Source organism: Sinohyriopsis cumingii, unplaced genomic scaffold (assembly GCF_028554795.1).
Source record: "Sinohyriopsis cumingii isolate HCF-2022 unplaced genomic scaffold, ASM2855479v2 utg000131l, whole genome shotgun sequence".
NCBI classification, from domain to species: domain Eukaryota; kingdom Metazoa; phylum Mollusca; class Bivalvia; order Unionida; family Unionidae; genus Sinohyriopsis; species Sinohyriopsis cumingii.
Window position 1 is genome coordinate 2143262 of NW_028315872.1, and position 13188 is coordinate 2156449.

The window sequence follows — 13188 nt, forward strand, 5'->3', positions numbered from 1 at the left end:
GAATCATCAGTTTCATGCTGGGTAGGCAGAAGATGATTGTAGCCAGCCACAAAAAAAAAATCAAAACTGTTCATGCAGAGAAAATCTATGGACAAGTTGAAAGCGCCAATAAACGCCCCAGAAAATAACAAATTCCAGAGATATTAAAGTCAATGGCCTGATCACCCAGTATTAAATATATCCTGTCTTCCCAAATTTATACAGTGATAATCTGCTGATTTAACAATTAGTCACCCAAATCCATTAACAAACCCGATTTACATTTCTCTTATACAATGAATAATTCCAGCAATTCCAGCCAGACTTTTCTTTTTTGTTGTTTTTTTCTAGCTCCTTGTCACAAAGGGTTGCATATAATAAATATATTATTCGATGAAATTAATGTAGCATTACTAATCTTGTACATAAATGTATACATGTTCCTGATTCATTTGAGTTATCTCCCTTTAACTAATGAAAGTCTGACAAATCAAAATACTGTTTTGGACAGCTAGCAAAAAAGTGTTTACCAGATTATAGTCAGATGTGAAAATGAAGAGCTTGTAGGTATTATTTTTAATGATATGAGATTGGTCTTTGTAATAAGTAAATATAATCGGATGTTTTTAAATTCTTATAACAAAATTTTGTATCCATGTATTGTTTGCAAGATATTCATTTTACCTTTCATGGTATCATATGTCAAAGTGGTTTCAAAGTAGATATTAGACCTGAACCTCAGAATCCAAAGGAGTTTCTGCACTTTGCAGCCATAATGTATCCAGATCAACACCAATTTAATTTAGGACCAACTAAATATTATTAAAGCTTCCCTGACCTTTAACCTTTTGAGTCCAGAAAGCATATTTTTAAGTAAATTATGTTTCTCCAAGAATAATTAAACCCAATCACATTATGTTAGGAATATTAGTCTGCTACCTCACAAATCCAGTTCTACTAAAAGACAAAAATTCTTTTCCTATTTCAATAGACAAAGGACAATAATTCTTGTCCCATAACATCCACTTGGCACCATAACATCCCTTGCCCGATAACGTCCCCTTGGCACCTCCAGGTGTCGCTACATTTTTAGCTGAGCCAGATACTAATGAGGATGCTGGCATGTTGGAGTGGTTGGGGCTGGGGTAAGCAATGTGACTGGGTAAGTATTCTCGGAGAAACATAATTTACTTGCAAATTTGCTTTCTCCTTACAATAGGAGTATAAGTAATAGCAGGAGGGGATGCTGAACATACGACCTCAAACTCAGGTATCCTTCTAGTGAATAACAGCTGAGTTCCCAAATATGGATGTTAAGCTGTTCTCCTAATTACATAAGCAACACAGTCTGGGGTCACTTGACCTGTGACCCTAACATATGGTTAAGATGATTATTTAATTCTTCTTACCTAAAAAAGTGTACTGGCGAATCCAGCAAAGCTAGCAGGCTGTGTTGGATCTGATTCCACGGGACCTACCAGATTCAAGGTTTGCCTCTGTTACAGTAAGTTTCTGAGATGGAGGCTCAAAAAGGTTGACTGCATGCCAGCCAACAATTTCTATTATATTGGATTGAATGCTGAATTCAAATTCAAGGCTCATAGAGATTGCTCGAAACAAGTAGTAATCTTCATGAGGCGACTCTCATCGGGTGAGATGTCAGAGTACACAAAGCATGAGACATCAGAGTACACCAAGCAAACAACCCACTTCAGCCACAAAGAAAAGGCTTGAAGAGTGATATCCTGTGTTCTGGTTCCCACCACAAAGAAAATGCTAGAAGGGTGATATGCTGTGTTCTGGTTCACACCACAAAGAAAAGGCTAGAATGGTGATATCCTGTGTTCTGGTTCACACCACAAGGAAGAGGCATCTCTGTGTGCTTTAAGCAGTGCTTGAGAACACATGAACAGGAACTTGCATGACTGCTGTTCTCGACCTATATACTGCCCAAAAGCAAGTCTGTCATGATGCCAGAATGTGCTCAGTATCACAGGGCGGTAATCTTTGATAAAGATTGGGAACCAGCTGTTTCTCCTCCAAAAGCTAAAGAAAACAAATTGGCTAGTTGAACGATTGAGGCACACAGAAGGATTATGTTGTTGGTATGGCACCAGTCCATGAAAACATGCTACTTTCCTAATAAGCCTTCAGAGTGGAGACCATGTTACTGTCTAGATTCTCTCTACAGTCAAATGGCTTGAATTGTTTGTCTCGCAAGACTGTTCTGATACAAGCCAAGGGTGTAGAAGAAGAGGACAGTCTTGGAAGGGAAGGACCACCCATAACTACTGTTAGCTTCAAAGCTAAACTTCAGTATGTTTCACAGACAGATCTGAGTAATATGTGAAGGATGGTGGATTTGAAGGAGTTATGTCGCACTTACCATGCATCTAGGCCCAAATGGCTCTACCTTCAGTGCTGGAGAAGACATACCAGGTGGTATGAAGACTCTTTTTCATCCCTATGAAAACCTCACAAGCTTTCCTTGTGGCAGAACAGTGACCATACAGACGCCTGGCACTGCCAACTGGTTTGCCCGGCAATGGTCAGTTTGGAAGCTGGCAGTATAGAAGATGGTCTGGCTATCACTGGTACTGGTTGTTACAATGGCCTGGCTGGACAGACAGATTTCTCACTGAAATCTCTGTCACAGAATGTGCATGTCACTGATGGTATGTTGGACGAACATATCTGTTACTAAGATCCTGTAAATCATAGTTGGCTGGACTGATTCAGTGAAAAGAACCCCATGCTGGAATGGCTGGATGGCCAGTGGTGGCTGGAGAGCTGACGACAGTGCAGTTTTAATATGCATTAGATCCAATGGATCTGGTGTGAATGGCATGTGGTTGCCACACAGCCTGGATGCTGGTGGTATACAAGATGGTCCAGCAATCAACATTTATCAGCCAAACCAAAGGCCTGTCTGAACAGACCGGATTCTCAGTGAAATATCTGGTATAGTAATGATAAGAAAACAAAACACAGATTTGCAAAAAGTATGTGACTAACTAGCTACTAGCATAAATCAGTATATGACTAATTAGCTAAAACATAAGCCCAGACTTACAATGACTATGTATTATATAGACGCTGCTTATCATAAACAGTGTATACATAGCATAAACAAAACAAGAGTCAGGGTAGACTTCCATTCTCTGAAGTTGCATATAAATCATTTAAACTGACACTATGCTGAGATGACACAAAACAAATTAAAGTGCATCTTGTAATGTACTGAAATTACCATGTCGCTAAAACAGTTGTATCTAACAGAGCAGAGAAAGTGTCATATCAAAACCCTATGGCCGTGTTATGAACATATGAACAATACTTATCTAATAATCAAACCATAATTCTATCAAAACAGCATGAAGTTCATATAGACTAAGCATAAATATCAAACAGCACTTCATAATTTTGCTTACAAGAACTCCATAATGGATGGAGTTAGCAAACAAAGTCAAAGGTATGCTAACTCATAATGACCTTGTATGAGGACAATGACTGCTTGTGGGATGGTGGTGGTCTCAAAAGACAAAATCCTGAAAAGTTACAATGACAGCTTGTGGGATGGTGGTCTCAAAAGACAAAATCCTGAGAAGTTACAATGACTGCTTGTGGGATGGTGGTCTCAAAAGACAAAATCCTGAAAAGTTACAAAATCACTCTAACATTGGCAGAAATTGTATAATAATGCATACAACCTGCAGTAGATTAATTCACTCAAATCCAACAGGAACATTGGATGGGCCCATAGGAACACAAAACTGATTGGCTTGCCATTGATGAATTGTACAAAGTAGTCTGTAAAACAGCGAAACTAAAAACTAGCGACACCTGGTGGTGACAAGGGATGGTGATGGTAATGTGCAAGAGTTATTGCCATTTGTCTATTGAAACAGGAAAAGATGAGTTTTGTCTTTTAGTCTGGCTCGATTCGCTAGGTAGCAGGCTAATATTCCTAACATAATGTGATTGGGGAATATATTCGAAGGAGAACAAACTCCTATACTATTGCATGTTTAATCAAACAATATTCTAACTTCATTCCTATTTCTATCACCATTAATGGTTGAGTCAACACATTGGTCATTTATCTGCATTCTACTGTGGTCACTATCCCAAATGAGGCTCAGAAATAATGAACTCATAAGCGATGTACGAAAGGCTTATTTAAAATATCATATATTTATCTCAGTGAATTATTAAAAATGAAAAGTGTTTGTGCTGATATTCAAACACTTTTCACGGGCGTAACTGAACTTTTTCAAGAACTTTGCCAATTCTTGTGGGAGTGACAGACCCCAAATTCGAATACTTTCCAAAGTAAAAACCAAAATTCAAACAATTTACAAGTTTGTGCAAACAATGAAGAAAGGCTGTTAAATATAAATCTTGTGATACAAGAAGCCTGTCCATTGCAGTGGAGGAACAGCATGCCTGATTCACGACTGAAATAATATCACATAACCAGGTCAGGCAGAGAACAACATGCCGGATTCATGACCAAAATAATACCACCTGACCAGGTCAGGTAGAGAACAGCATGCCGGATTCGTGACCAAATTAATACCACCTGACCAGCCTGGGTCAGCAGCCATGGTATGTCACTGTGAACGGAAATTGCCTTGGCACTAAACAACTGCTCATGCAACTATGCTGTAAAGCTTCAAAGCAAGTGAAAGGTTCAAGTAAATTCACTCCATATATATAGTGTGCCAAGTACACAAAACATACATATTGAAACAATTTGTCACTGTACTGGATTTTCTAAGTCACTAAATAGCAATTTTATTTGTTTTACCTGCTTTCTCATTACACTTCAGGGGCCCCGAGTGGCTGAGTGGTCTAAAGCGCTCTCCGTCACGGATCACTGCCATCTCACCTCAGTCTGCGTGGGTTCGAGTCTCAGGCTCAGCCAATGTGGATATGTGAGAAAGCTTGCCGGTAGCTTCTCGTGGGTCAGTGGTTCTTTCCGGGGTTTTCCCTGGTTCTTCCTCCACCATTAATACTGGCCGCCATGTATAGCCTATCTTGAGCTGAAAAATAGCGTTAAACCCTATAACAACAACAACAACATTACACTTCATACAATAAGGCCTACAGTGCAGCTGGCCATTACATTTCTAACTGAAAATGTACAAGTAAGTTACAATGGTTACAAATAAGAAAAGGATATATTAAAATTATTTAAGGATACAAACCTATTAGTTCTTGTGTAAGCATTCCCTTTTCTTTGAAATCATACCACTTGCTGGTGATGGCAGGCTTTCCTTTTATAAACATCTCAGCTGTGATGAGGGACTTCTGGGCATCAATCAACCATTGTGGGTCCAGCACAATGTTCTCTCTCAATCCTTCAACACTGAAAAACATGAACAGACTTACTGCTTAGCAGAGCTTAAATTTACTTAACACAGTATTTTTATTCTAGACAAGTCAACAAAAGCATTGTGAACAGAGCAGTCCATTATATGCCTGCCCTCATTATCTTCCTTTATAGACTTATTCTGACCTTGACCAAATTACATAGGTTTCTCTCTCATCCTAAGTACAATCAATCAACAAAATTTGGTCTCTTAATGTAATAATCATCTTGACTTGTGACCTTTTGATCCCCAAATCAACAGAGCATTCACCTTTGACATCTTGAGCGAGAAAGAACAATTCTTTCTTACCCCAAGTGAAAGTCATCTAAACAATTTTGTCCAAGTCCCTGATTATAACTAATGTCATGTGTGCAAACCATTTTTCATTCTTCAGTCACAAAATCATGAATACTTCCTTACCAAAACTCCACAAGGCTGGTTAAGGTAGATGTTGCAACACTCAAGTTATTATGCACAAAGATAAAGTTCTGATATACAGATGGGTGGACGTCACAGACTTGGATCTTGAAAGGTTGATATATAGATGGATGGACAAAACAGAATTGGTTAAGTCTTAAAGGCTGGTGCAAAAATGATTTTGGAACCACCATTAGCTCAAAGGTTTCACACAACTGTAACAGAATGTGCAACAGATTTGATCTGTCGTAACTAATTATCTGTACATGGGAGAATCCAAACACGAGTCCCCCATTTTCCAGAAATTATGGATCTGATCATGTCTTCTATTCAAATACTAATGTTGAAATCATCCTGGTATTCTTGAGCAATACAATTTTCAAATTAGCTACTGTGGCAGCAATAAACGAGGTCAGCCTGGCAACAAACTATGTATCATTTGGAAACTGCTGGTAGAAACCCCATGTCAATATGACCATCTATATCTATTCAGGGCAAGTAACAAGAACATAGTTTTCAAAGTGACCATTTTGGCTGCCATATTTTTACCATTTGCATTTAGAACCAACTAGATATGATAGGATGTCTTTGGGTGAAAACCCCATGCCAATATGACCATCTATTCAGGGCAAGTAACAAGAACATAGTTTTCAAAGTGACCATTTTGGCTGCCATATTTTTACCATTTGCATTTAGAACCAACTAAATATGATAGGATGTCTTTGGGTGAAAACCCCATGTCAATATGACCATCTAATCAGGGCAAGTAACAAGAACATAGTTTTCAGTTCTGAAAAAGTAGTAATAACAATTTTTAAATTGGCCACCATGGAGACCATCCTGGATATCACATGATCATCATTTTCATTCAGGTTCAATTAGACACAATGATAAGTTTTCTAGAAAAAAACAACACTATGTCGATAAGTGCTCCAATTCTGGAGGAATAGTGCTAACAAAATTTTAAAGATGGCTGCCATGATTAACATAGTTGGGTTTAGATTGGCACCAGGTCTAACTAGATATCATGAAAAATATTATGGTAGAAACCCCATGTCAATACTACTTTCCATTTGGAGTAGTAGTGAGAATATGAGTTTCAAGATGGTTGCCATGGTGATCATATTTATGTCAGATTGGCAACAGTTTCAGTTACAACCAAGCAGACATCACAAGAAGTCTTCTGTTGAAAACCCAGTGTTGATGCAACTTTTTATCTGGGATGACTAGAGATAAAGAGTTTGGAGATGGCAACTGTTGCAGCCATACTGGATGCCAGAGCAGTAGAAATTTTCATTTAAGACCGCATAGCCACCAGAAGAAGTATTCTAGTGAAACTCCAAGTTAATGTGATTTTCTAATCTGGCAGTGAAGTAACAATATTTCCAAGATGGCTGCAGTGTTCATCATATTGGATGTAACATTAGCAATGTGTTTATTTAGAATTAACAAGACATGATAATAAATCTTTTAGTGAAGGCTCCCTGTAGATATGACCCTCCATTCAAGTGAAGTAGTGATAAAAAGATTTTCAAGATGGTCACAATAATGGTCATACTAGATGTCTAAGCAGTAATGTTTTTACTTAAGACCAACTAGACCTAGAAATGAATGTGCAAATAATGGTCATACTGGATGTCTATGCAGTACTGTTTTTACTTAAGACCAACAAGACCTAGAAATGAATGTGCAAATAATGGTCATACTGGCTGTCTAAGCAGTACTGTTTTTACTTAAGACCAACAAGACCTAGAAATGAATGTGCAAATAATGGTCATACTGGATGTCTAAGCAGTACTGTTTTTACTTAAGACCAACAAGACCTAGAAATGAATGTGCAAATAATGGTCATACTGGATGTCTAAGCAGTACTGTTTTTACTTAAGACCAACAAGACCTAGAAATGAATGTGCAAATAATGGTCATACTAGATGTCTAAGCAGTACTGTTTTTACTTAAGACCAACTAGACCTAGAAATGAATGTGCAAATAATGGTCATACTAGATGTCTAAGCAGTACTGTTTTTACTGGTCATACTGGATGTCTAAGCAGTACTGTTTTTACTGGTCATACTGGATGTCTAAGCAGTACTGTTTTTACTGGTCATACTAGATGTCTAAGCAGTACTGTTTTTACTGGTCATACTGGATGTCTAAGCAGTACTGTTTTTACTGGTCATACTAGATGTCTAAGCAGTACTGTTTTTACTGGTCATACTGGATGTCTAAGCAGTACTGTTTTTACTGGTCATACTGGATGTCTAAGCAGTACTGTTTTTACTGGTCATACTAGATGTCTAAGCAGTACTGTTTTTACTGGTCATACTGGATGTCTAAGCAGTACTGTTTTTACTGGTCATACTGGATGTCTAAGCAGTGTTGTTTTTAAGACCAACTTGACCTAGGAATGAATGTGCATGTTGTTTCAAATAGTTTAGCAGGAATTGCAATAACAAACTTGTGCCAACCGAGAGAGAGACAGATGGACAATGGACAATGGACAACAGTTCAACCACCAAAAAAGCTAAAAACAAGAATCAGTAATGACTTGTGCTGTTTAATATGTATAAATATAATTGCAATGTCAGAACAATGTTATGAATAAATAGAGATGAACAGTTCTATCAATATTCTTTTTTGGAGGGGGCACCAGACAGATGCCCCCCCATTTCCAAAAAACTAAAAAAGTATTTTATGTTCGTGTGTTTCCCCCTCAGATATGTGGTATGTTTTATTTAAAACAGAATTTTATATCAAAAATTTAGTCTTAGAATTTTTGATGGGGTATTTATGTTTCCTTAGTGTTATCTAAAGGTTTGTTCATCCGAGCCTGGTTTTTTTCACCTTGCTCGAAGTTCCTTCCCTTGAATTTTTTGTGACCTTTGCTAGAGGTCACCAAGGTCTCAGTGTTTGCTATATGTAGTGGTGCTATATTGTGTGTATGCTATATTATATGTATGTTTGAGACAGCAAGTACAGATCCAATGTTCTTTTTCCCAGTTGTATTTCTTTCTACTAATTTAGATTTAGGATCCAATATATTCTATGATGTTATTTTTGGTTAAATAGTTTTGGTTTTTGAATTTTGACGATGGAACGGTGTACTATCTCATTTTTATATATAACAAAATGTTCTATTGTTTTAATCGAGTGCCAATATGTGTCGTTCCTCATGGAAGTTCTAGGAATATCGCTAGGTAGGTTACGCACAATTCAAGGTCCACACTTCTTTATTTTCAGTGTGTTTCTCCTGAGTCGAGTTAGGTTTCATTTGATTAATTTATCTAATTATTTTTTAGAAAGAATCCAAAATTGTTTATTTACCCACTTGTGGATTGGTCAACCATACAGTACAGGAGCTGTGTGGTTTTAAGATAGAGAAAGAGTTAGCAAAATATTAAACTATGAATTAGCCCATGTTTGTGTTTTATGTCTGTGTTTTGTCTGTTTATGTTCTACATGGGGCATTTTTCAAAACTGTTTCATGGGCCTGTCCACTTCGCGTAGCGCCCTGTGACTTAGCCCCACGATGTTATCGTCTTTTCTTTCCCCATGTAGGTTCCCTGTATATTCCCTGTATCTTTGTATATTTTGTCTATACGTTTTCTAAGTTAGTTAAGAATTGTATTTATTTAAATTTTATATATAGAGAACTCCAGGTTTCTCCACTGAATAAGAATATATTTTTTTTTTATTTATCATTTTAATATAAAAAAAATTATGTTTTTTTTTTAAATTGGAAGAGAAATCCTGCTTTTTTTGTTTTTTTTTAAATTAAAATTTAATTATTTTTTTTCCACAAGAAGGGGAAATTTCATCCTATGATATGGCTTGGGTCATATCTGGGTAAGGGGATTGGGTGGGGGCTCTGGTTTGCATGCTAGCAGTATCATCCCCATAGTAGGGAGCAAGCCATAGCACTCCCCCATCCCCCTCCCCATTGTAATCACTATTTTCTTTACATTATACTTCTCCTTACCTCCCTATCACACAGGCTCTCATGGTGTCTACTATGTACTCTATAATTTTGTATAAAGTTTTTTTTTATTGAAGTCTCCATCCATGTATAATATATTTGCCTTTGATATCTCCCCTCTTTATTTATTTCTTCTATCACTTTCAATCTATAAGTTTTCCTGCTCTTGCACTGTATCATTGTGTGGAGTTTACTAAATAGGGCTTTTTTACACAGTGGACATTTTGGCGATACTCTGACCATGTGCCGTCTCACTGCTACCTCTCCTGTCAACCATTCATTGTGTATGTATTTAAAGTAGAGGCTTTGTATTTTTAGGGAGCGTAATTTGGTCCAGTGCCCCCATGCTCTTTTCCAGTTAATCTCTATGTTCTAAGGTTCTACTTTACTTTTAGTTTTTTTTATATTTCCTCTCTATTGTAACTATATGTTAGTTTTTCTTCCTAGTCCCATAAACTTTTTATATCCCTATATTTGGTTAGTATTTCTTTAATATGTCTAAATTTTCTTGGTATTTCTAGTTTTTTTATGAGTTTTTTATTTTTATAAATGTCTCCCCCTGTTTCTCATTGTGAACCCAAACCAGTTGATGTATATTCCCTCCCATGGTGATGTTGGTATTGCTTTAATCTTTTTAAATCTATTTATAATGTTGCAGTCTTTATCCAAATGGGGTTGGGGAGTGCTAGTCCCCCCCTCTTGTGCTCTATATAAAGTTTCCCTCTTGACGTTGTGGGTCTTAAAATCCCATATGTAATTAATAATCTCCTTATCTAATTTTCCTAAATTTTTATTTTCTTTGTCAATAGACTTAGGTATTCACATTCGTTTCTATTTTCTGTTTCATATTTTTATAGTTTTCTTGTTCTTCTCTTATCCCAAAAATAAATGTCCAATGCTTTTACTCTTTCTTTAGGTGTGGTGGTAATCATGAGTGATTTCCTCTCCAGTTCCCTATTTTTAGTATTTCAGTTTTTTCATGATTTATTTATGCCCAGAGGCCTTACCAAATTTGTCAAATTCCTTCTCTATGTGTTTAAAGGAATTTTGGTCTTTAATGAAGTTTGTACAATGATCTGCATGCTGTAGCATTTTTATTTCGTCTTTTACATTTGGAACCTTAGTGTTGTTTTTCCCAGTTGTATTTTTTTCGTTTCTATTTTCTGTTTCATATTTTTATAGTTTTCTTGTTCTTCTCTTATCCCAAAATAAATGCCCAATGCTTTCACTCTTTCTTTAATTAAGTGTGGTGGTAATCCTGAGTGATTTCCTCTCCAGTTCCCTATTTTCAGTATTTCAGTTTTTTCATGATTGATTTTTGACCCAGAGGCCTTACCAAATTTATCAAATTCCTTCTCTAGGTGTTTAAAGGAATTTTGGTCTTTAATAAAGTTTGTACGATCATCTCCATGCTGTAACATTTTTATTTCATTTTTTATATTTGGAACTTTAATACTTTCAACCTTCCTATTTAGTCTTATTCTTATACTTAGAATTTCAATTGCTATTACGTATAATAGCACAGATAGTAGGCAGCCTTGCCTTACTGATCTTTTAATTTCAAATTTTCCCGTGTTAGCTCCGTTTACCTGTACGCTTGCAATTATTTTGTTGTACAGTATTTTGGTCCATTTTTGGAAGTTGTTTCCAAAACCAAACTTTTCCAATACTTTTTGTATACAGTTGTGTTCTAATCTGTCAAATGCCTTTTCTTGGTCAAAAAAGTACCATAGCACCTTTCAGACCACATTCCTGTATATAATCTATTATTGTTTTTATGCCAAGTATATTATTCTGTATATCCCTTCCTTTACCCCAACATGTTTGATTTGCACTGACTATTTTATCCATTCCTTGTTTAATTCTCTCTGCTAATATTTAACTTAAAATTTTATAATCAGTATTTAGGAGGGTGATGGGCCTCCAATTTTTTAGTCTTCCCTATCTCCCTTCCCCTTATATATTAGAATTATTATTCCCTCCCTCATTGTTTTTGTCATTGTGTCATTCCTCAGGAAAATGTTATTATATAACCATTCTAGGATGGGCGACAACTTACCACTGAACTTTATATAGAAATCCGTGGTGAGTCCATCTCCACCTGGGGATTTTCCTTTTGTTTTCTTGTTTATGCTGTTTATTACTTCCTCTGTCAAGATGAAATCATCACATAAGATTTTATATCCTAGTGAAATCATCTTGCATTCTATCCCTTTTAAATATTCCTCAATCGTTATATTATCTATTTCCTGTGATGTATATAAATCTTTGTAAAATATTTCAATATAATCTAGGATTTCCTTCTTTTCTCTAGTTTCTTTATTATCTCTAATTTTCAGCTTTTCTATACTCCCACCACCTTCTTAGTTCTTCCCTTTTGTATAGCCCTTCCCCTTTTTTTTTATATATCTTTGTAAATTTCCCAGCTCTTATCTCTCTTCCCCTTTTTTCTTCCTCTATTAGTTTATTTAACCTATCATTTAGCAGTTTATCTTTTTCTCCCTTATCCCTTTATCTAATTGTCTTTTATCTCATCTTTCTCTATTCTGTTTTTCTCTCCTTATCTTTGAAAATCTGATCACCTTTTTTTTAAAATTCTTTTAATTTATCCCATTCCGTAATTATGTCCCTGTTCCCTTTTTCTATGAAATTTTTAATATCAGTTTTGATTTCTGCTATAAATTCAGGTTCTTCTAAAATTTGACTATTCATTTTACATTTCTCTTTCCCTCATTTGTATTTTTTCTTTAATTGTATTTCTAAATATATAAGTTTATGGTCTGACAATTTTATGTTTGTAATCCCTGCAAGTTTATAGATATCATTTTGTATATTTGTACAGTAGAATTTTGTCTACTCTGCTACTTTTATTTTCTCTCTTCTTATCATGTTTAGATTTCTATATATATCTGTCAATTTATGTTTTTTTAAAAACAATTCCATTTCTTTTTTAAATCTTAAATCATTAGTAGTTAATTCCCCACCCCTATCTACATTTTCTCCCACCCAATTAAAATCCCCTCCTAGAATGAAGTTATCCATTGTATATTTTCCAATGTATTTGGTTAAATTTTCCATGAATTGTTGTTTTTTATACTTATTAGCTGGTATATATATATTTATAAAATGGGTATCTTCTATCACAATATATAAAAGTCTTCCGCTAAAAAAATTCCCCCTCAGTTCTCCTCTCTCAATTTACTCTCTTTTTATTTTAATGAAAGTTGCTACTCCCACCCCCCCTTATATCATTCCCTTTAAAATCATTTAAAACCACTATACCACCTAATTTCTCTTCACATAGAGTTATCAGGTCTTTGGGAAATTTGTTATGGGTCTCATGCATAAAAATTAAGTCATATTTGGTTTCGCTAAATAATTTAGTTAGTTTTTCTTTGTTTATTCCATTTACATTAACAGAGGCTATACAGAAGTTCTTTC

At 35.7% G+C, this 13188-nt stretch overlaps 1 protein-coding gene across 4 annotated transcripts in view; it reads right to left on the bottom strand.

Annotated features, from left to right (window-relative positions):
* The window catches only part of LOC149774817 (uncharacterized), a 296842-nt gene that overhangs the window by 61505 nt on the left and 222149 nt on the right, over positions 1–13188 (bottom strand). For all 4 annotated transcript variants that reach the window (XM_089944712.1, XM_089944713.1, XM_089944714.1 and 1 more), the window contains one exon: positions 5190–5350. In XM_089944712.1, coding sequence (XP_089800838.1) covers positions 5190–5350 — 161 coding nt within the window. The remainder of the gene's footprint in view (positions 1–5189; positions 5351–13188) is intronic.